A 25,206-nucleotide genomic window follows, 5' to 3' on the forward strand; every position below is an offset into this window, starting at 1 on the left:
TACAGACCTGGCTAAACACTGAAGCTTCTTGTGTCATGGCAATCTGCGTACACATTGACCCTACGGAGGAGGGGGACAGGTGGAGACAGCTCCCTTCAATGTTTTGAATTTGGACTGCAGTACCAATTTTAAACACTAGGTGCCAGATAGGGCAAAAAAAAACTCCTGATATTTCCAGGGGGAGCTGTAAATGTGAACGCAAACAGCCAAATTTTTCTTTCAGTCTTAAGAGTTTCTCCTGCTAGAACCCTAGTATTTTTCCGCAGCAAGTACGTTTGAGCTGATGTGAGAACGCTGCAGGATAATCTCTGGAGAATTCAGCTCAAGCAAGTTGGAGGGGGAGTAATGTTACTGAGATTGCTGCACAAGGCATAGAATGTATACCATGTAGACCACTATGATCTGTGTACCTAATTAAACGGCTGCATTATTGCTGCTTCGTCTAGTACTTCCGTTTTTTTTTTTTTCGTCAAGTCTTACCTCAGGAGACCCCCTTCTGTCTGACAGGGATAGTCTCCCGCTGTGAGGAGCATATTTGAACAGCCAGGTCAGGAGAATATCCAGAGCAGTCCTCCTGAAATTATATAGATATTTTCCGGAGTGCAGATGTGAAAATTGCTAGTTACATATTGCTCCTTTAATGGATGCGTTTTGAGACAGTAAACTCAGAAAAAGTCTCTTTGATATAGCTTTATTCTCTTGTACATTATATATATCATACTAAAATAAACACAAGTTAAAAAAATGAACAAAGAAACTGTACAAAAAAATGTATATATACTACATCTTAATTACAGAACAGTCTACTGTCCAAAAAAGGCACTAAATTCTGAAATGGGCAATACAGTAATTTGAAACATAACTAGAGTTGAGATTGATAAAAGAGCATTCAGTCCTCTCAGAGCTATATTTGGATGAAGTTGATGGTGTTTTCACTGGGAACACAGAAGGACATGTAGACATGTTGACCCTGACACCACAATAGGACACACCCCATCATAGTAAGCACTACCACTTTGAGTATACATGACACCGGGTGGGGAAAACCGTCTCAGTTTCCTGTTTAGAAAAATCTGTTTCAAGTAGTCTCTTGACAAAGTACAGAGTCCAAACTGTTGAGCACCTGAAGCTTCGCTCCCATTCTGTCAAACTCTAACGCTCACATAAAATACTGCTGCATTAAAACTTGCTAGCTAATTGGGCCATGGCATCTCTAAAAACACGAAGGCAAATAATTTAAAAGTGTCTTATAGAGAGAAACATAATCTCTAAATGCATTCTTTGTGGTCTATTCTTTCTTCACACCAATCATTTCCCAATTCGTAAACTTCCAATAAATATTTTTGTCAAAGGAGAGAACGCCACACCAAACGCCAAACTCTTGATCCAAAAACTGTGTTGGCCTGTTTTGTTTTTAGAATTAAAATGTAGATTTCTGTCAGTCGTCATGCAGTCAGTGTGCTCCTCAGTTCAATCTCGGCCATTTTCCTGAGTATTGGTACAGTTCATGACATGGAGCACATTTTATGAAAGCAAGTAATCGTAACACTATCCTGTTGTTTTTCGGATAAATCTGACATTATGTCAATGGACCGAGACAGAAGTCAACATTGCATGTTCTTACAAAGCGGTTTAGAGTCAGATTCGTAGAATGACTTAGGTTATGTCTGGAGCCCGACCGATTAATTGGCCAGCCAATAATATCGGCCAATATTAGCATATCCGGTGACTATTGGTATCGGCTAATTTGTACGCAGATATGCGCTGATATTACTAGATTTATTTACCAGTCAAATAGCATTTCATTTGAGTTTCACTGTATTACACTAGCAGTTCTCTTGCTAGCTGTCAGCAGCAGAGGGCACTATCTGGATTACAACAAGCATGATCACTCTCCAGAATGTCAAGCGGTGACGCATGGACATGAGTAACTACTTTCCAGTTGAATAACCATCTTGTCTACCTTATTATGTATATCTTTTCCACAAATGTTGGATAACTGAATTTGGCAGATCAACGCACGAAATGTGTATATGTAAATCTATTGATCTCTACAGATCAAACATAGAGTTATGAAAGATATCGACTGATATATCACGTTTTTTTCTCCCCCCAATATCGGTCCCAAAAATCTCATATCGGTCGGGTCCAGGTTATTTCATCTGTCATCAATAAGATCTCTAAGGCATAAAGTCTGTATTCAAGAGTGGTGTTTGGCATGGCGTTATTTGAAGTAGAGGGCCTCAGATATTGGGCTTTGTTTGACTTTGATAAGGCGTGTGAAGCAGCTGTACTGACATGTTGTTTCACACCAGCCCAACAATTGTATATTTGACATTTGCTCCTCCAAGGCAAAAGCTCAGAGGAAGGAAGGTTACATTTTTAGCTTAGTCGACAGTGATTGTTAATAAGGTGCATTATCATTTATCTTTTCAAAAATGAGCTCTCTACCTCAGGAACACAGCGGGAGGGACTGTTGTGCAGCCAAATAAAGGATGACACAACAGCACAATACAGTTCAAATGATAATAGAACAAAAAACAAGTAAAATGATAAAGCATGATTAATTTAACAAGAAAAGGAAATCATGTTAAAACATATTTCATTCTTTTGTACATTACCATTAAAAAATGAGTATAAATACATATTGGTTTTTATCTTTCAAACCTTCTTTTTTTTAACACAGGTCCCAATACTGACTCACTGTATTGTCAGCTTCAAACACACAGGAGCAATAGATTTAAATAGAGCTTTACAAGAATAGAACCCAGGAGCGGAGGCCTTTCTACAAGCAGGATCAAGATACACGTTTATTTCATACCTCACAGATGTCCACATGGGACTTTTTTTTTTTTAAACACAGTACTTTGCTTTGTTTAATCCTGCTTGTAGAATATTTTCCCCATTCTCCAAAACCATCATAAAGCCAGGGGGTTCCTGTAAAGCAATAATGTATCATTATGGGAAATGTCAAACTATTGCTTTCATGCCAAGACTTTAAGTGAGAAGATCGATACCACTCTAATGTCTGAATGCTTAAAGATCTAATACGTGTGATATTTACTGAATTAAATCATTAAATGACCTTTATCATCAGATATTAAGGAAACATGCTGTGTTGAAGTGCTGGTTTCTCTGTCAACAATGCAGCAGCCAGTATGTCCAGCGATGTATGTGGGTAAGCAAACTGGTTCATATGTAACTGATACCCATTTTATACACTAGGTGTCAGAGTTACATATTGCTCCTTTAACATGAAGCTACAGTGTGGAGAAAGTTACCTTTGCTTCGCATGAAGACTTTGGGAAACGAGGAACGTCAAGCGTTGGACTTTCTAATGTAAACAAAATCCCTAAGCAACACTTCTACACTTCCACGATATAATACAATAGAAAAGCTGTCGTGTTCAGCTGGGTCATCTGCTTCTGGCTCTGCTTAAAAGCAAAAGCCAGAAGTAAAAAATGTCTTTCACAAGACCCCCAGAAAAGCACATTATAATATAAAAAAAGACACAGGAAGTCATTGTGTCCTGTCACAAAATATCCCAGCTCTTTATCAATCCATTAAACAACAACATGGCAATCTTAAACTTTCTCCTTTTGTATGGCTTGATTAAAAATATGACTTGTTTACGTCTGTACTTGAGATGTGTTAGAGCGGATATTCTACCTTTGGGCTGAGTCAGACGACATTTTTTCCCTTCCGGTCTTCATGCTACGTTAACATTCTCCAGACTGCAACTTTAGTTTGAACCAACAGACATGAAGTGTGACATCAATCTTCTCATCAAACATGGCAGGAAAATGAATGAGCCTGTTTTCCCCCTGAACTGTTTATTCAACTTGTTCACCGTTTGACCAAATGTGACATGATATCAGTGAAGGAACCTTAACGATTAGTGATGTTGAGGAACAGGACCTTTACCTTGAAGGAACACAGCACTTTGTCTCTTCTTATGACTTTATGATTGTATTATGTCAAAGGTGGTTTTGGAAAATGTATACCTGGGTTAAAGAAATGTGGAAGATTTCCCACATATTTGATGGACACATTCCTCTCCTACACATCTGTCTTATGGAATAGATGTGTGAAGGACTTTTCTTTTGTCCATTATCACCACTTCAAATGTCTTTGACCTCCTTCAAAGTGGTTATTTTACCTTTGAGGCTATTATAGACTAAATAAAAACATCACCTTAAAAGTTCTTCTAATTGACTTCCATGTGGATTTAGTCTGCTTTGATACACACAGGGATAAAATTATCTTCTGAAAGCACATTCTTTAGGCCATTATAAAGAGGCAGCGTCACAGAACAAGTCGCAAATAGCTTAGGAATTTGATCATTAAACATCTGGCTGCTAATACCTATCTTTACTGATACAGGCCTGCTTCAGTTTCAACCCCACATGTGACTCCACGCCGGCTCAAGAGGCTTCTCTTTGCAAGAGAAACAATCTCTACATACGCCAGAACTGTCAATAAAAATCACTTTGGATGATTGCAGACACAATTCTTCAGGTTAAATCTTTGCTAAGCCTCTTAGCTTTTAGCTCCAAGCATATTTTCCTTTGGCATTTATGACATTTAAACAAAGCACGATTCCCTCTTATTATATAGCTTAAGTTTGCTTGATTATCACATTGATTCTCGTAGCCTTGAGTACTACATGACAGTGTCACTGGGAGACTAAATATCAAGGCAATAGAGCTCAGAACAGTGACCGCCCACTTTTTCGGCGGCTCTAGTTCCAGAAGTAAATTTCCCCATTCAAATCCCCCATTGACATTTCACAAAATCCTTTAATTAAGTGACTGACGCCTGTAACCAAGACAAGCAGCTACCAATACTTAGTGTACTATAGTGTCATTTGATTCAATGCCAAAACGGCAGGAACAGTCGAAAAGGCAATGGAACAACAAGACTGTGTACATCATTTTCTTCTAGAGTCAGGGAACTACCCATCCCACAATCCATTGGGAATGATATCTCTTCTTCTTGAATGTAACTTTAATCATTGTTGAGGGTTGTACTATCTTTTAGTGTGTGTTGTTGAATATGTAAATTACATTCACTGTGACATAACAAGGCTTTTAGAACATTTTGTTTTAGCTAACTAAACAGCTAACCTGCCAGGGAAACTATCCGTTCTCATACAGCGCCATACAGCGAGCTCCACCAATCAGAGACGTTGTTGTGACACTCTGAGATGATCGTGGGTAGTGTAGTTCTTTTCCACTATATTGCGGATAAACCATGTTAATCATAAAACAAAGGAGCATATACCATCGTTTTACACACAGGCAGCTCGTGGTGAGTCTACCATGGATGGTTATGACATTATGGCTAATAATCAAATCCACTATGGAGAAAATGAACAGGATTTTTACTTCTGGAACCACACTGTTGAGCCTTGTATGATTGTTTTAAGTCCAAAAGACAAATGTTTTTACAGAGGCAAATGTAGGCGACACTTAAACCACTGCTGCTGTTGAATATATACCTTACTTTAATCTGGCATTTAAACGTACTGTCAGGGAAAGAACGGGTTGTATATAAACCGTATGCAGTAATAGTGTACATATGTGTATGACATTAAGGCTATTTCTTTCTTTCTGACTTGTCAGAGGTTTTCATTCAACAGCAGGTCCTCTGTAGAAGACAGTAACTGGATTGTTTGGTTTGCAGATGTCTTGTCTGACCGCCTCTGTGCAGGAGAAGGAGAGAATTAAACCCTAACAGTCCATATTTTCCCTGGACAACGGCTGGAGGCTGCTCTACTTATGAATTGCACAATGAAGAAGGTGAATTTTGAGGAGTATGTAGGTAGGTAGATAGCACACCATGAGGTGAGTGTGACTGAGAACCATTAGAACCATATATATATCATATATACATGTGATTTATTTTTTTCTGAGGTTGACGCTGAGGTTTAATAGACTGAGGATTGGCTCAGAGAACAAGGCTTGAGAGGGAAGGAGAGGGGGTAAGGGGATGGGGAGAGGAGAGATTAGAGGTATCCTGTGAGGAGAGAGTGTATAAAGTGGAGTGAGGGGAGTTCCTGGGAGACACAATCCAAGCCGAGGACCACCCTCTTGAGGATTAAAGGGCCTGGATTGCCAACCTTCTTATTTCTGCTGGACATTTTCTCAGAGATCAGAGGAGATCCGCCAGCTGTTTCAGTTTGGTAGGGGTTTGGGTGGGGATAGGATGTAATAACTGTTTACACGAACTTTGTGGGAGGAGGGAGGCCGAGAGAGATGGAACCGTTAGCAAGTGGCAGGTTGAGGGACAGATTCAAAAGGTTTACTAAGTAACATTATTTGGTCTTTCTTTTCTTTTTTCAAGCTCAGCATTTCCCACCTTTTCCCACTCCTCGTCATATCACTCGTCCCCTTCCTCCATCCCAGTTCCTGTGCAGTTCATTCGTCCTCCAGGGACTCGGTCTTGATGTCGTTGGGGACCCCTCCGGTTCTGGACAAGGCCAGGATGGTGTGGTTGACCGCGGCCATCTCCACAGCCAAAGAGATGGGGTCCTGGTGCTCGCTGTGTGCTGCACCCTCATCCTGTTAAGTGGAGTGAAAGATGGAATACATTTTGAATATATCTTTGAGTTTTCCTATACCTTCTTTTGGACAGTAATGGAAAACTACAACAGCTACAGAGATATGCTGCAGCACAATTAATGGGATTCTGATTAGAATTAATGGCAAAAAACTGAGAAAATTCGACCCAGATAACAAAGAAACAAATGTCTCTAGAATTGCATGTGCTGTGTTCTTGTACTGACATACTTCTGTGTGTGGATGTACCTGTGTTGGCGAGGTGGGCTCCAGTCGGTAAAGGCTGAAAGGTCGACTGAGAGGTCTCTTGTCAAAATAAGGCAGGTCACATGCCTTGAAGAAACAGAATAAGAAATTGACTATGATTAAGAAAAACATTGGGGAATGCAAAGTCATTCTAAATCTTCAGAACAACATGTATTAGTCTTCTCTCACACTTGTCCATCTCAGAAGAGCAGGTGACAACACTGCAGGGCATATTCATTCCACATTAGACAGAAATTCAAACTATCTCTATATACTTTCAGTAGCCTCTACTCGATGGGACAGTTTCCATCGTGTGCAAAACAAGAGACAGTTCAAACTCTTGTTTATCACTTTGAGTTTACGGCCACAATTGTCTTAAAGGTCACCAGTTTAAATAATTCTCAGAGCTCCCCATGTCTGTGGTGTTTCTTGTTCTAAATCCACTCTGATCCTGTATTTGATCATGACCATAAACCTCTCTATTTCAGCCCTGCTTAGAACAGACTGTTTCTGTGTCTGTACCTTTAAATATGTAAATGAGCTGTGTCTGACCACGCCCCCTCTCTCTCATGCCCTATTGTTTGAGAAAGCAGACTCAGAGGGCAGAACAAACACCTAGCTGTGGCAGTGTCACCCACCTGGGGGAGGGGTTACTGCCCTTTGTGATGTCATGAAGGGAAATCTCCAAACAGCCTGTTTGAGCACACATTTTCTGAAAAGTGGAGCAGGCAAAAGACGGAGTGGATGGACTTCTCTTATAATTGGGCGAGTTTGTAGATAGACTAGGGACACATGCTAGTGTTGGAAAAAAAAGATTAAGTGTGTTTTGCATAATATGTGACCTTTAATAAAAGTAAATGATTTCTATATTCTGGGACGGATATATTTGTAAATTTGTTGTTTCTTGTCTTATTGTTTACATTTGACAACAGTTCTGTGCAAGCCAAGCCAGATGGTTCATCCTCAAATAAGCACCACAAGCTATTGATTTCAAATCTCAACACAACTTCAAAGATATGGAAACAGTTTTAGTTAGTCTACAAATGTATTGTTTATTTGAAAGAAAAGGTGTGTACTATGCATCCATCCTCCCAGTACTGTCTAAAGAATGGATGCAAATGGTTGGCAAGAAGCTAATTCATCAAAACAATGGAAACATATCAATGAATGTATGACACTACAATTAATCATGAAGCTGCAACAGAAAGAGATGTTACCTGTCCTTTAAATCTCTCACAGGATTGTCTGAAACATAAATCTGGTTTTATGTGTCTTTGGGGATTCTTTATCGCTCTCTACCTGCTCTGAGAAGTCATTCCCATCGATGTCATCGCTGTTCGAGTGTCCCCCTGGACTCTGGACATCTATCCCATGACTCTCCAGGATTGTGGCTTCTTGGAGGAAGAGGATGGATTATTAGATTTACGTTGAATAAATAAAAAGAAATATCCATCACTACGCACTTAAGAGCAGCGATTCCAAGCCAGGACTACAAGGGAAGATTACAATCTGACACCAAGATTAAACCTAAACATGAAGAGTTATTGGGGACATTATTAAGTACAGCTGTGTAATATCTTTTACATACTACCATAATACCAACAGACTGACAAGTGGTAACTCTGAGCCTACTCTGAAAGATTCTTAAGATATCAATTTCACAAATATTATAGACTAACAACCCATAAACGGGACAGCTGGCCTCTGGGTGGATATTGACGTGTAGTCAGCTGTATCACCTGAACACTAGGCGTTCCAATAAAGAGAGCATGAATACTAGTGGGCAAGAGAACATAAAAGTGTAAATAGTCAGTGTGAGCAAAATAAGAGAGCAAATATGAATAAGAATGGGTAAATGGTTAAGATAGTCGGCATAAGGAAAAAATTCATTAAATTGTTTGCTAAAAGAAACAAACGAGGCGGCGCCTCCGAGCTAGTTCAGACAGACAAGTCAAGCTGCACTGATTTCACACTTGATGTGTCATTGTCCACAATCACCCGACAACACCTCCTTCCATTTAGCTGACTATTTAAGCTGCCACTGCTCTTCAACACCAGCTTTGACCTGCACTAGTTCTGCACTCTCACTCAGATCCACCATCACCACCTTCCCAGCATCCACCTGTAGGCTCCAAGTTTAAGATATCATCACATCACTCCTCAAATTTCTGCATGTAAATTAAGACGGCAAGGAGTGATGAGGTCGGAGCCTAGACGCCAAACACAAACTATGATCTGCTGCTGCAATAATGATTTTAAACAAATACAAAGGTGAGTTATCTGACTGAACAAAACATAATGCATAGAAATGTAAATAAGTTGCTGAAAAGTCAAAATTCTGGTTGTCATAGCAATATGATACGAGTATGAATCGATGGTAAGCAAATCAACACATAAGAAAATTGTTATCATTGCTGTCATCAGCTATGATCAATATAAAAAGTCATATTAACACAAAGAGATGTCATTAAATGAGCAGTGAACAATCTCATCAATAATGTATGCTCCCACACCAGAGCCACTTTACCAATGTTAGCCCGTCTCTTGATCTCTTTGCGACGATTGGCAAACCAGTTGTAAACTTTCAGGGATGTTACCCTCTCGAGATCCGACAGCTTCTTTCCTGAAACAAACCAAATGAAAAATCTCAAGATTATTGAGTCACTTATCTGTTATACAGAAAATTTCAAAACTTAAATAGGAAGCAGATCAAATAATGATGGATGGGAGGCAGACGGTTGTTTTTCTCTAGTACCTGATTAGAAAACGATCAATTTCAGCTGTGTTGGGTCAGGACGTGAATGTCTATGTTTATTTAAGATGTGCAACACACAAATATTTTTAAGTCTAAGAAAGAGCATGTTGGCTCAAAACGTCCATTGTCAATAAACCCTTCAAACAGCAGCTCCTTGTTTGCTTCTTTTTACCGGTTTGTGTTTTTTGATCCAGCACCCACTTAAGGAAGTGCATATCTTTTTTCTTTCTTTTTTCAATCTTTAGAATAATATGCAGCAATATTTATACTTAGTAATTTCATATTTTATTCATGATATAATGTCTTAGTAAAGAGTTGTGTTGTGTGGTACACAAAGTTTTACCTGGTTTCTGAATGACAGCGTTGCAGGCGTTTGCTATCTCTTCCCGTTTGGCCTCATCTGGGTACTGGTTGTCGTTGAAGTAGCTATAAATAGCAGCAGAGTCACACTGATTAAATTAATTTGACTGCAACAAGGGCGATGTCAACAAATTTGAGCTACTGCATTTATTATGTATCCGGTACAACCAAGCCAATATTGAGACTTGAGTGGCGAGAGACACAGGCTCATTGTCCAGCCTTTACATGTTTCAACTCCATGAGGAAATAACAGAAACACGTTTTTGTTTATCAGCTTTCATTTACTGCCCTCTGCCTCTTCCTCCCACACTCACCTCTCCATCACAGCCAGGCACTCTTTCCTCCAAGTGAAGCGGCTTCCTCGGCGCAGCCGGAAGGTACCAGGGGCAGTGGTGAGAGGGGGCGGGGTTTGCCTCCACTCCATCTCCTCCATGGGTAATGGTGCTGGCCGCATGTTCAGAGTGGCCCCTTGGGAAGGATGCAGAAGAAATACTGATGTGTTACAACTGAAGATGGCATACGAGCTGTAAAAGGTCAAGCTGCATAAAGTGTTAGGCCTAACGTGTGTTCACAAACTGTGATGGCTTTACGGATAAACTGAGAAGAGCAATCAAATGTATGAAAATGTATACAACAATGCAAGTCGCCAAATACATTCTGATTATAAACTGAACTACAGAGTGCTGACAAAGACTCTGCTAACTCATCACCACAGCAGAAAAGACCAGGCTTCACTTCCTCTCAAAGTCTTTAAAGGAAGCTATAAGTTCAGATTTATGTGTAGTCGGCCGTAATTATTTTATCTGACACGCACATTTGAAAAAGCCATAAATAGTTTGCCCTGCGGCTGTCCCGCTCATCAGAACAGTATGAATGGAGAATCAGTTCTCCCTGCAGCAGTGACGGAGGAGTGGTTGCATCGTGGGCTGAGCTGAGCTGGGCCGGGCTCAGTTTGGCCATAAATAGCATGGAGCACTTTTCCTCTGCTGTCGCTGTTGGCAGGGCTCCACCGAGAAACATGCCGCAGAGGACAAGGCGTGGAATGTCTGCTGCCTGACTATAGGTTGATACAGCGCACACATGCATTCACGTACCAGTATGATGTTGAGCCCTCTCTGGAGCTCCTGTTAACTGTTTACAGCCAAGTTTGGAAGGTCGTGTAAGACAACAGACTTATCTTTTGACCGTGCAAAACTTTTTTTTTGCTTCTGCAACAACAAGATTAAACCATTTGGTTAAGCAAGAGTTAAGGTTTATTTACTTTGTGCCAGAAGCCAGACACCTGTGTAAAAAGACAGAAAGGTGTAGACCCAAGACATGACACTGGGCTTTGCCTTTAAACTGGAATTTGTAAACATTAGACTCTGATATGAGAGTTATAATTCTTGAATTCTTGACATTTGAGTGTCGAGTCCTTCTCAACATGCCTGATTTGACGAGAGCCGCATTCCGCTCCCATGTATGCTGAGAGTTGATCATGGAAGTGACAATAAATTGAATCTTGAATAGATTCAGTAAGAAGTGTAGTAAAGATCACTATTTGTTCACTATTTTGTTTCCTTTCACTTCCTCTTTTTTCCTACTGCACCTCCTTTAGTACACTTCCTGGTTTCTCACTTTCTCCTCTCCCCCTTGATTGGTTGTTGTTTGCACTCTGGCACTAATTAATTAGATTGAATTCACCTGCCTACTCCTGATTTAAGACTGCACTCCCTTACAGTCATGTTTTCATCCTCACATGGGGCAGCAGTTCAGCAATGGTAAGGTAGTTTTCACTCCTCTTTTAGTTACTATTTAGTCCATCGTAAGTACTTTATTTATCATTAATTCATTTCAGAAAGTAATGTAATTTGCTCTTTTATTGTACTAATAGTATTTTATTTTGTCTTTCAGCATGGATGTTCAATCCCATGTGTGTCTTATGTTACCCTTATGATTCACCTAACTTGAAAAGAAATAAACCTGTTACATAAAAATCAAGTCTTGTTGGATTCCTGCATCCTGACCCGATGCCCCCTCTATGGTGATAGTACCTGAAATCTGAACCCTTCTTAACAAGAAGGTTAGACAAAAACTGACAGGCCAATCATAATCCATTTATATTCCTCAAGCAACACAAAAATCCATTGGTTTGTGATTTAAACAAATCAGTTTACCTGCTATGATTGCCATGGCAACCACTTTACTGTTGCTGTCTTTGATGTCTTTATATATGGATTGGTTGCATTAGTGGTAGTTCCCAGACAGTTTGTTGTCATTATTTGTGTTGACAATGAGAACAGCTGCCTGGTTTTCTGTTTGTGAAGCATAAATCTAGAAGGTGAAGCTTGTGATGCTGGAGACGGGGTGAATGTTTAGTGACACGGTCACAACAGTTAGGGAGGAGAAAACATTATTACTACTTGCACTACTTGCATGAAAACAATGCGCGCACACACATGGTAGAAGCCCCACTGAAGGATTTCACAAACATTGATTTATCTTGATGAGAATGAAACCATTGTGACAAAGACATTCCTGCGTGTGACGGCCCTGTGTCCAGTTAGGTTGTGTCTTCTTCTTCTCTTGTGTAGCAGGTACATGTAATTGGTAAGTGTGGCTGTCAAGTCAGCCTGACTGAGAACACCTTGGCCTGATGTGCACAGTCATTATGAAAGCAGCTTAAGTCTGCTCGGGGAGACTTTCTGTATGCAACTTGTCTCGTAACTTCGTCTTCCTTTTCTATGCAAAACACATGGACAATAAATTTTTTCACACACCGATTCACTTACACTACTGACTCTTCTGACATCTTAACCTCTTCTCTTTTAGAAATGTAATGTATGTTTTAGTAAATAAACTAGCATTTAACTGTTATTTTGGTGCCTCTCCCTTTCTATGCCATAGCCTTTGAGCCGGTCATGACTACCTGATTTAATTCATTTTAAAAAAGCAAAGTGGCTTTTAACTCTCCCTGCACGTCATCCCGGTGCTGGTAAACCCTGTGGCTGCATTTGTACAGGTAATGAAGTGGCTACAGCTGCATTGCACTTTAGTTACAGCTAACTGTAGTGTGAGACACAGCTCAGGCTTTACACACAGACCGTGATGGGCTCTCCAGACCTATCTGTACAGATCATCTTTAAAAACTTTACCCAGAGAGTCAGGAGGGAGCAGTGCAGACAGGAAAAGACTCTGGTGTACCTGGGGTTGTTTTCTCCAACGTGTACCAGCGGTAGAAGGCCCTTTTCTTCTGCTCACTCAGGTCGGAGCCATGTTGCAGCAGCCAATGGGAGATCCTGCTCTGGCTGATGCCTGGAAAGCAGCCAGAGATCAAGTGACAACATTAGTGTTTTCTTGCATCAGGCTTTGTGACCATCTGTAGTCCAGCTTTAGAAGAGTTTGAGAGAAGGGATACTTTAGGGAGACATTTTTTCTTCTTCACAAGCTGCAGCCACAGAAACACCATCGGGTACATGAACGTTCATCTCCTGGTGGCTTGATATTTCATGGGACTAGTGCTGTCTTGTTGAATAGTATATACTTGGTTTGTAAAGGATAATAGGAAAACATTTTGACTGACATTATTTGTGTTGGTTATAATTCTCCTGTTAAATTACTGTACATTACAACCTTAAAAAAGTAACATCCATTTTTTAAACCCATAACCTATACATATGGAAATGTTGTTTCTCTTACAAGTTTAAGACCTGGACATGAGACGTCTGTTCTCAGGTTTCAGGTTTCAACATCACTCTTCCATTAGTTGGATACATGTTCACTCTAAATGGCCAACAGGGTATCCAGTACACAGCCTATATGTTCTCAGGTGCGCATGGTTGCAGGAACATACCACGAAAAGAAATCAATAATCCATGGCACACTGAAAATGACTTTACTTTGAGAACCATAAAGTCAGTATTTCTGCAAAGGAAAACACCTAACAACAACAGCATGGTTTCACACACACAGCGTGTCAGTATTTCTTCGTACCTGTAACTTGTGCCACCACTGCCTGAGAGATCCTCCTGTTTCCAAGGAAGGCTTTGATCTCCTCTTTCACCATGCTGCTGTCCCTCCTGTGTGACAGCACAGCAACACTGTAAACTAATGTCAGCTGCACATTCTGAAAACAAAGCTGATATTTGACACATAGGAAGCCCTGATGAAGATGGGGACGAGTTCAAAAGCACCTCAATAATAGCAAAAGAAAAGAGTTTGGAAGAGCAATGCAGTTTTTGTAAAGAACAAGGACTTGAATTTCTTTTTTATGTAACATAAAAATGTTTAAATTTGGTGCTTCATCATTTGCATAGCATTAACATCAAAGCTTGAGTGTTGTATGCTTTCGTCACTAGAGTCACTTTAAAACAAGTTCAGATCATCTGATTGGTGTATTGAACAAACACTCATTAATGTTATTCAAGTTTTATATTTTGTCTTCCATCTTTTGATTGGAGTCAGCATAACCGAGGCTCCATTTTAACCGGCTGCGCATTCGACGACACTATCGATGTTATGCTCCTTTTTTATGGCTGCTGTAATCAGTTTTGCATCTCGGAGAAACACAAAGGCGACGACTGTGTGAAGTGAATTGAACTGAGCCACTATCTAGTCATCTATATTTCCTATCTGGGGAACATGTTTCCATTTTAGTCCTTGGCAGGGGGAAAACATAAACCATGCACAGACTTGCAGGGATGGAGGGCGCTGAGTGAACATGTGCAGTCACACAGTGTACCCACCCTGCTTTCTGGCTTCCAGCCCAGACCCCTTATACATACCCAGCAACATACACTAACATACACTTCCACAAGTGTATGACAGTCCTAGCTTCATTTCTTACTGTGCATACTTTGTATCCCCATTCGGGGCCTACCGCCACCACACTTCAACAGCATTGGTACTCAAACCATATATTTACAACATCCTTTAAATGAGTCATGTTCCAAGAAAGAGTCAAAATGGAGATCTCATCAAAGCCCCGAGTGCACCGACTGCTCGCATATTCTAAACTAAAATGCGTCACAACTCTTAACATACAGCATCAATATCCTCCACACTAGCCTCTTGTGGCGCAGCTAAAATTAGAGCTCAAAAACGGTGCTTGTATCGACACAAGTGAATCAATGTAGCACAAGCTGCTGTACAAGACTGAGGAGAGTGGGAAGTGGAGTAAGGAGGAGGAGGAGAGGCGGGGAGGGAGGGAGGGTTGGGATGTGCTGGATGCCAGCTCAAAGGCCGAACCCCTGCAGAGACGGAAATGTGCACTTAAAGAGAGAAAAATCTGAAGGGCACAGTGGAATTGTCGACAAGCTGAAACCTCGTGTCACGCCCCCACAACCCTGCCGAGAGAGAGATGCCAGAGAGCCGTACAGGCTGAGAGGATGCAGGCTTTTCAACGCTTCTTAACTTCTTGGGCTGTCTAAAGAGGACATGTCATTTAATGCAGAGGCGGCAATGAATGAATGAGCAGCGGGACAGCCAGTGCAGTGCAGGAGGATCGAGCCTGAGCTCTAATGTCTTTTCTTATTCTGAACATAAAGGGAGGCTGGACGGCAGCCGGAGCAGAGGGTAGAGGGCTTTGAAGAAGAGAGGAGATGGCCAACATGTGGACAGCAAATAACCATCCAGAGCTAAAATAATGAAGAATGCTATTTAAACCTAAAGTTACTGTTGGTGTCCCTGAATCTTATTTCATGTGTCTGCCTGGTGTTTAGGTTTCTCATCCTTCCTCATCTTTGAAATGTCACATTGAAACCTAAGGCTTTTCAATCATCGAGCACATTTTCTCTAACAGAATCTTTGTTGGTAATTGTGATGATCTCAACAGGAACGCCTTTATGCTCGTGTCTGTGGTGTAAATCTCCTCCACAGGATGTAGAGCTTTAAGTAGAACATGCTGTACAAGATAAATGTTCAAATCACGTTTGTCACATGGTCCCTCCTGTGCTAAATAAAAACTGATGGAAGCCTGGCCCACAATCTTAAAAAGACAGTATCCGTTCTGACACTTTTATGGGTCTTGTTCAATCGTACACCTTGAGGGTCGTTATTTTTCCGTCTCTTGATCTGAACGATTCAAACAATTAAAAAGCAACTGCCTTTAAATATTAAGTATTTTAAAAGGCACAAAATAATGACAAGAAGGCAAACTCAAGCTGTGTTCACGTATGCACTCATTTAAACTGAAATCTTCTTGAGTTGCTTGTTCACACATGCATCTCACAGCAGGAGACTGACAGGAGGGGGGGGGGGCTGGCGCTCAGGACACATGACATGACTTTAAAAGAGACGCCGAAGTGGCAGATAAAGCAACAGAGTCACACACTGCTATTAGAATTGTTGCCTTATATCAAAGCTTGACGTAGTCAGAAAATGTTCGCGTGCATCCAGTCTATGGTCGCACGGTTGTGCACCGGTCACAGGATACAAACGTCACCAACCCCTCAACCTCGCTCACAGTGAATATTCCTTATATTTGCTGCTGCATTCTCACATCAGCTCAAACACACTTCACACCGAAAAAATGTACTGGGCAAAAAGCTGAAAAAATTCCCGGTACATTTTGAGGGAAAGATGTGGCTGTTTGTATTCACACATGCAGCTCATCCCAAAAAAATGACAGGAAGTATTCAGGAGTTTGGTGGAAATGTGATCGATCGATATATAAACTTTTTGGTGAAGAAGTTTTCTCGATGACTGTTTCTTAGCGCAAAGATAAACTATGAAACCTTAGGTTTTTTTTTTTTACAGAGCTTGGTTGAGTTCAGAGTGGACCGTCTAATGAAGCAGTTTCCAGAAGACATGGATAACGGCTTTAGAGGTTCTTTTAAGAAGCTGCTTTAGTTCTTTCTCGTATCTTTAAAACACAAGAGCACTTTGTGAATGGCTCATCATGAGTATGACCATAATGTGTTCAATCAGTGTGTGTTCAAACAGAAAAGTCTTCAAGTTAATCAAAGGAGGCATTCTTAATCACAGAACAGATACTTAAACATGTTTGATGTTCACAAGCTAAACCAAACTATGTTGAACAAATGACTACAAGTGAAAGTTTCTCCGCCCTTCTTACTACTGACCTCATCAGCTCCTCCACCTTATCATCGATGTCCAGGTCTTCTTCTGTAGCTTCAAACCCAAACGCTCGCGCTGCAGCTGCGCTATTAACCGGGTACCTCGGAGGAGACAGCTTCCCGTTGGGTGTGGCGGCCAGGCTATCCCGGCCGTTTTGTGATAGAGCCACCAGTGAGACGGGCGAGGGCAAGATGGCTGAAGGCGGTGGCGGCCCTGGAGGAGGGGAGGTGTCATAGCTGTTGCTTTGAGATGGTGAGAGTCCCCCACCACTGCCAAACTGCGTCTGCGTGGCTGTGGAGATTTTGGAGGTCGTGGAAGAGGCAGCAGCTGCAGAGTTGTCACTAGTGCTGGCCTCGCCGTTGTTGTTGTTGCCATTGCATGACACGGAAGAGGTGGTGGTTGCCGAGGCAGTGTTGTTATTGTTGAATGATGTAGTATTATTAGAGGCAGAGTTGTTGTTTGCCCCGCCAACTCCATAGGAGGACGAGGACGAGGAGGAAGAGGAGGTGCGTCGGCCAAACTTGTCACCGTGCTCCCGGTCCAGCCGGTCCAGAGTGTCAAGTGCGTGCAGGATCTCCTGCTTGGTCATGCCGGTGCGACGCAGCCGCTGCAGCAGATCTATCTGCTCAATAGTGAAGCGCGGCTCCTCACTGAATTCAGACATCCTGCTGCTGGATGAGAAAGAGACAGACAGGTGAGAGTCAGAGGAGAGAGAAGATGAAGGAAAAGGAAACAGGAAATGCTGGAGGGAAGTTAAGGACGGGAAGTAAGTAGGTGTTTAATATCTAGGAGGGAAATGAAAGGAGGAGCAACAAAAGACAGTCAGGGAGAAATGAGACAGATGGAGGGATGGTGGAGGTAAGGAGGAAATGAGAGGATTAAGTAGGAAAACATTTTTTTTTTTTTAAAAGAATGCAGTTGCAGATGGTGAGAAAAATGAGATTGATTGGAAGAGAGGAGTGAGGGAGAGAACGGCCGCGGAGAGGAGTTAAAGGAATAAAGTTGCAGGGAGGATGGGAAAGAGGAAAGAATTGCTGGAGGACAATAAAGGCAGCAGATAAGAAAAGGAAGACAAGAGCAAGAGATAGAAGTGTGAAAGAAAAAGGGAGGGAGGGGCAGGGCATAAAAATCTGCTATTTTTGGGAACCAGCAGGCAACACGCAGAGTGCCAGAGTCACCTTGACAGCTGATGCTATCTTAACATTCTGACTGCCGTTCTTTAAGAGCTACAATATATCCCCGGCTCTGCACACCACCCACGCTGTATGTTTTTTCATAAGCAATTTGCTGTGCTCAAAATCAATGCAACTGGAATCAGACTGCGGCAGAGTTTCCATCTTCTGTACCAGCCGACCTATGCTGATATGATAAATGGTTTAAAAGGGGTCGCTGGCATTTTTTCCTGAATTTGCATTATTCTACGGCTCGCAAAAGACAGGAAAGAAAAATCATGTTATTGTACGCACTGCTATCCTAAGATATCAAGAAGGAAACTAAAAATGGTGCGAACAAGCAGTTAAAGGACTGTGAGAACAAAGTTTAGAAAGAGGAGAAAGATTCTGAGACTTCTTTTTGACGGGGGCAGAAATACATTACATCTTAACCAGAGAGCAGCTTAACTGTGAGCACTGGTGAACATTAACTAGTCTTTTCACTTATTCATGAGCAAGTTTACTGACAATGCAAATCATTTACAATCACAGTCCCAGTTCCCCGTCCCAGTGCATGAGCAAAACTGTATTTAAAATGCAATGGAGAGACGGTTTATTTCAAATAGAATATCATAGTTTACTAAATCAATGCACTGTATTCACACACTACAACTTCAATAGTCTGAGACATGTTGTGCTGCCTTACAGAGGCTCATTATGTGATGCAAACAACCTTGAGTATATCAAATGAGTTCACTTTTCACTTTGGCTCAAGGTGTTTTTCTTTTTTCTTTTTGTTTTTTTTAAAATGGTAGAAACACATAGAGCAGAGGTTAACTGCTGCAGGGTAGACAAAGATGCAACCTCAATATAAATCACTGCCCTGCACAAGTTTCCTCTAGTTTTCACTAAGCAAAGACTGGACCAGCGTGCTATTCAGAGGAAGACACAGAAACAAAGTTAATGACTGATCCTGCTTTGATCACCATCAGGACCATTTGGGGAACTCACATGTGGAGAAAAGACAGATTCACTCGGATAACGCCATCTGTTAAATTAAACATTGACATTTGTCGTGCACGCAAAGAAGACGCTTTCCTAAAGGCTGAATAGTTCAGGTTGCATGAATCAATATGTCTCCAGTGTGCACCAAAGTCATTCACTGGGCAGTGGTTTTCTAAAACTGCACACAGTTCCTGATATCTCTTTCTCACTCATGCATTTTGCAGACTATGAGGCCTGCAGTGAGAGCTAAAATCTATCTCTCTTTTGAAGACTGCGGACAAGTCACTTGTGATGCCAGCTTTCACGCCCTTTGCCCAAAAAGCTAGCGTTAGCAGAGGTTTGTAATGCAGCAGACGGACGATGTCTGATGTGACAGAGAATCAAAGCCAGCTCGCCTCCACTCTCTAACCAAAATAATGTCTGTTTCCTGTACAGCCCCAGCTGTGCTGTCAACTCTTCATGGGCATCACAGAGGACAGTTGTCAGCTTAACATTGGAGATTTTGAGTGGTTATTGTGCTTGTGTAATGATTAGCATAACATGCTAGCCATGCCAACGCTGGCACTAGCCGACGTTAGCAGCCGTCGCTGGCTAGCGAACATTTGATATTAATAACATGACTGTAAGTGTTGAAAACAGCTGAGTACATGACTTACCTCGGTTCAAATCGTCCACTTAACCATTTAAATGTAGAAGTCGAGCAAAGACCCGCTGTCTCTTCCACTGCAGCCAAACTGTACAGCAATGTGGTTCCAGTGCCCTGACCGACCCCTTCCCAAGGATTTCTAATCAGAGGCGAATTATTTGCCTCTCCGCTTTGTCTGTCTGACAACAGCCATATTGACAACTAACACCTCCGAGGAGCTCTGAGGGAACTGTAGTTTAACTCCCACTAAAAGCCTTTACCACGCCGCGGCGTCTTTTACACTAAAAACTACAAATCCCTGAGACAAGAGAGACAAGGGGGAGCTCACTGATCTACAGTTATCACAGACGGCGATGCAGTTTTTAATGTGACCACGGGGATGTCTCTGCCCTGACTCCCTCACCCTGCTGCTGCTCACTGAACACTTCAGGTTCATACCATACACTGTTTCATTTACACTCACTGTTATTTACAGTCTGCAGTTCATACTGGATTTTTACACCATGTGTGACACTCCCGTGAGATTATAGACACTTTGTTTTGTTTTTATTCCGACCATCCTAACAAAAGGCAAAGGTCACAAAGTAAATAATTACAGTGGAAGGTAGGCAATGCAGGAAGACATGTTGGACACTAAGCTATTTAAGTAACATGTCCGACGAAGGAGTGGGAAGAAGTCAAACCTTGTTAACTTTTTTTAAAACTTTTTTGCAGTTTTACTACATTACAATTTGCCATATTTCATCATACATTTTGTTCATCCTGGTACATTTTTATATATAATTTTTTTTAACATAGAGAATACGGAATATATATAGAAATAAGTAAAAATCCAAAGAAAAGGTACGAAGAGAAAAAGATAATAAACATAGGATTTAGAAAGAAAAATAAGAAAAATAATAAAATTCAAATAAAACTGTAAATAGAACGGGGGAGGTGTTCCTTCACTACTCCCTTAATTTTATTTACACACGTGTTGTTATTCCACTCTGTTTCCTTTATCCATTTACTCCAGTAACACGTGAATTCATCTTTGTTTCTTAGACTGTACGCAATTCTTTCCATTTCTTTAGTATCTTCCACTGTTAACTTCCATGCATTAATAGACGGGGGTTTACCTTGTTCAGTTTTAGTAATAAATCATAACATTTTTAATAGTAACTGAAAGGTCTTGAACCTTAACTATGAGACAGTCTCTGATCTAAATGCAGGTTTTGGTTACATGATAAGCCTATGACTCACGTTTAAAGTTTAAGAGTTACATAACACTCACATGAGAACTAAACAAGGGGGACTGGAATCTATGGAGAAAGTCAAACTGCAATCCTTTACCTAATCAACTGTTGACACTGCATGCATTGTCTCAGACCCCCCAAACTGCAAAAAATAGCTTATTAATTTATTTTTAAGATATCATAGTTATCATGTTATTTCTAAAAATCCATACGCAAGAGAATGGTATCAGAAGAATGGCCAGTTCATTTATAGGCTCTCTCATGTATCAGGGTCACTGTTTTAGGTGTAACCTAAATGTTGAGAGCTGAAGCTCATTCACAATCAAAAGGTGAGTTGACGCATGGGAATGAACGCAGCGAGAATGATTCCACTTCAATTTTTATTAGCACAGGTTTTTTCCTTAATATGTCCAGTGGTTTTTCCTGTTTCGGAGACAAAATATGACAATTAATGATTTGCCTTGTTAACAAATAACATTCAATAATTCTTAACAGGCTCAGTAAACAGAAGATGTATAAATTAAACAATCGATCAAGTCTGCCTATGCATCATAAACAAACATAATCACTAAACTCATTCACTCAAACAATAACTCACATGTGGACGCACTCGGCAAAGAAAGGTGGAACAGGTCTTGTCCTTAGGAGAGCAAACTGGGCAATGAACTCTCCTTCCCTTTATGGGAGATCTGATTTGGGGATCTCATTCACCTGTGGCTGATTGCTGCAGCCAGCACAGGTGATTATTGTTGCTCCTAATTGAGCTCAGGGAATCAAGGCAGACATGACATCTTAACAGTCACCTTGTTACTCATGCAGATTATAATCCACTGTAATAAATGTTGTGAAAGTAAAAGATTTTGTGTTACTTTAATACAGTTGCATCTGTTCAGAAATTGAAAAAAAAACGTGTTATACATTGGGGAAAAAAGTGAGGGGGAGTTTAATCTTTAATCAAGTTACAAGGATTACAAATTGAACTATGGATCAGTAACAAAGAGAAGGAGTGGGATTAGAAGAGTTGAGCAGATGTGTATGTAGATGTATCTTTGGCTAAAGGAAACTATAGGGGGAATAAAGATATTTAAAAGATTGGATTTTGATGATATCCTGTGTATTTAATGTTATTCTGTGGTACACAGACCATGAGACAACTTTTGTCCAAAGGTTTTTCTATGAAAATTAGTGGAGATTGTTTTGGACTTGAGATTATATGTTATTAGTCCATCTGTATGGATTAATCCGTATTTGAATAAAGAAGAGATTTTTATCAATTATATCCACTTCAGAAGAAAAAGAAACATCAGTGTTTGATGCGCTACTTGGTTTTTCTAAAACAAAGTCTCTCAACCTGAAGGTCGAGGGTTCGATACCCAGCTCCTGCAGCCATATATCGACATGTCCTTGTGCAAGACACTTAACTCCAAGTTGCTCCTGCTGCTTTGTTGGGGGCGTAAGCTGTGAAAGCGCTTTGAGTAGTCAGAAGACTAGAAAAGTCTCAAGTCCATTTATCAATAACCTTGCATTAACATCCGTCCTGATCTGATAACAAGCCACTGCTAGCTGTAGATGCATCCCAATGTGTCATGAGGACAGACTGTGATCTGACAGCACATAAGGAGGTAGTCCAGCACACATTTATCTGCATTGGTTTGGTAGTGTAAATGCTTGTGTGTCCTGGGCAGCATTAAGGACCCCTGCTGGGTGTAAACAATGATGCATTATATTTTTACAAACGGTCGGGCAGGGAAATTCGTGCAGATCTCGAGTAAATGAAGATACTTTTTTAATGCAAAGTGTGAACACCTGTACTTAAGTGCTTTTCTATGGAATCAGATGTTTTTCAAATGTTGAGTGAGCAATTAAACATACTCATGAGCAAATCATATTGTTTCACTTGTGAAGATATTAACGGCCACACACATAATAACACTCTTCACGTACAAAGTCAACAACCTTGCACTCAAAATTCATCAAGAGAGCTTCACAGGCAGCTGTGATAAAACTCAGGTTCATTCAACCTTTATTTATACTCGAAAGATCATTGAGGGGCAACCCTCATTTACATGACATCGAGTCATTATAGAATGAATTAAAAGACAGACAACAAATCATAAAACAAAAAACAGAAGAGATATATGATGATGATGATAATAATACATTTTATTCATAAGCCCTTTTCAGAAACTCAAAGACACTGTACATTTGTTAAAAAAGACAGAGGAACAGCACAGTAAGGACAGACTAACAGACATTGCAACACAGATAAATATAAGGCTGCTAAAATCAACAAACTTTGGGTTTCTAAGAAGCTAAGACAATAAGTAAGTAGAGTGTAGGAAAATAGTTTAAAATGTACAAGAATAATTCAGCGAGTACAAAACTGCAATAAATAAACACACTTAAGTAAAACAGTTACAAACCGAGGTTTGTTTTCTAAAATACCCAAAAGGTAAGAGTTCATTTCCCTCAAGAAGATGCTGTATGTTGTTCAAAGAGTCCGGTTCAGAATAAGAAAAAGCTTATTCTGATCTGATCTGACTCGAGGAACATTCAACAGCAACCGCTTTGAGGAACGTGTCTGGTAATGCTCAGTCGACAGATGTATGAGTTCTGCTTGGTATGAAGTTGATATTTCTGTGAGAGCTTTATAAATAAAAAGATGCCAAATGCATATCACATGTTTCTGTGAGAGAGGACCACCCAACGTCGCTGTACAGTATACAGTGGACCATTCGGCTGTATGCTACTCTGAGAACCCTGTCGTCATTGTAATCTTTCTGTGGAAGGAGGGTGTTTTTCCAGTGGGAAAGACTTTGTGTGGATTGTTCATTTTGGATAAAGTATTTTGTTAAAGATTGTCAGGCTTCTCTTTAGTTGTGGTTTTAAAAAGAAGCTTGTTCTTGGTTGTTTAGGTTGTGATTATGTAAATAAATGATTGTTAAATTTGCTACTTAGTTTCTTCTTCTTTCTTCTGGGTTTTATTTTATTGTTACCCGTTAATTAGGATATCGATTTAAGGGAAACCAGTTTTTCTGCTCTGAAAATTAAAAATGACTGCAACCCCTCTCCGGACTGCAGTTCTTAATAAGAATTAAATCCTTGAAATGTAAACATTTGAAGGCCGTGTGTGCTGTTTGGCTGCTGCAGGCGCTGAGTGTGAAATAGACTATTTATGAGCTGTAGCTCATGTTCTGTCATGGCTAATGGACTTTTGAACAGCAGAGGCTAATGGCTGTAATTTCTGAGAGTACTTCTGTTTTAACAGGAACCCTGTTTTAGCTATCGGCTTCCATCTGCCTCCTCCTCCATACTGTTCATTTATTGTCACCTGAAAACACCTAGTCGAACACACCACTGTCGTATGGTCATAATAAAGAGGTTAATAACAAACTGGAAAAATAAATGCTGTAGCTGAATCTGTTTACATATATGTCTATGGTTTTATCAATTGCCATTGACCATTTTGCTTCAATAACAACTTGAGCAGTTAGTCTACACCATTCAGTTGCCTAGGTCAGTTACTCCTCAAAATTTAAAATCATTTAAAATTGTATATTTCACCCATTATTTTAAAAATACTTACAAGAAGTAGTTAAGTTTCAAATGAGAATGAAACTTACGCATAAAATACTTCAAATGTAAGTTTGTGCACGTCAAAAACAACGTAGGCGTCTGCTGCTACTTTTGTAGGTCTATACATGGAAATCACCAGTACTTATATTCTGCTTCTAGCCTTACTTACAATACATATGGGCTATACAATAATGTAATGGTACAGGCTGTTGTATTCTTTTGTGTTGTTCTTGTGTGTACCAGTGTTTGAATAGGCTTATTAGTGATAAGCGTAGCTGTGTGCTAAGTTATATACCTTAACCACCTCCAGGGACAGTGGGGGTCCCCAGTCTAAAAAGTTTAGGAACCCCTGGCCTATAGGCTATTAGCTGTTGAGAAATTCATCCTTATATTATATTTTCCCTGTAGAGGGCCTTAACAGGTGGAGGGGGTTCTAACATCAAAACGACAAAACTATTTATATAACTAACTAAAAAAAACATGACCATGACATTAAAAAGGCCCACTATGGATATAAGTGGCTGAGGTATTGCTACCTCCCAGTGCCCTTCGAAGTGCCCTATATTGTCTAGAAACCTCCAAGGCGTAAGAGTTTTGTTTTCACGTCTCTGCATCT

The 25,206-nt window shown here is 40.5% G+C and overlaps 1 protein-coding gene across 3 annotated transcripts; it reads right to left on the reverse strand.

The window, feature by feature from the left end:
• Window positions 1-675: 675 nt before the first annotated feature.
• On the reverse strand, window positions 676-20,072 carry hmbox1b (homeobox containing 1 b). Of its 3 annotated transcripts, none has more exons than XM_020631500.3 (10): window positions 19,790-20,072; window positions 16,983-17,645; window positions 13,894-13,979; window positions 13,105-13,215; window positions 10,236-10,389; window positions 9,905-9,987; window positions 9,334-9,429; window positions 8,106-8,200; window positions 6,810-6,893; window positions 676-6,563 (listed from the first exon to the last, which is right to left on the reverse strand). In XM_020631500.3, the coding sequence occupies exons 2-10, from the start codon at window positions 17,639-17,641 to the stop codon at window positions 6,420-6,422; spliced, it is 1,512 nt and encodes a 503-aa protein (XP_020487156.1). In that variant the 5' UTR covers window positions 17,642-17,645; window positions 19,790-20,072; the 3' UTR covers window positions 676-6,419. The 3 variants fall into 3 exon arrangements, with proteins under 3 accessions (XP_020487156.1, XP_020487155.1, XP_020487157.1); XM_020631499.3 differs by having other exon boundaries at window positions 16,983-17,648; window positions 19,790-20,065; XM_020631501.3 differs by having other exon boundaries at window positions 8,106-8,197; window positions 16,983-17,648; window positions 19,790-20,048.
• Window positions 20,073-25,206: the final 5,134 nt, after the last annotated feature.

This window comes from Labrus bergylta, chromosome 15, assembly GCF_963930695.1.
Source record: "Labrus bergylta chromosome 15, fLabBer1.1, whole genome shotgun sequence".
NCBI classification, from domain to species: domain Eukaryota; kingdom Metazoa; phylum Chordata; class Actinopteri; order Labriformes; family Labridae; genus Labrus; species Labrus bergylta.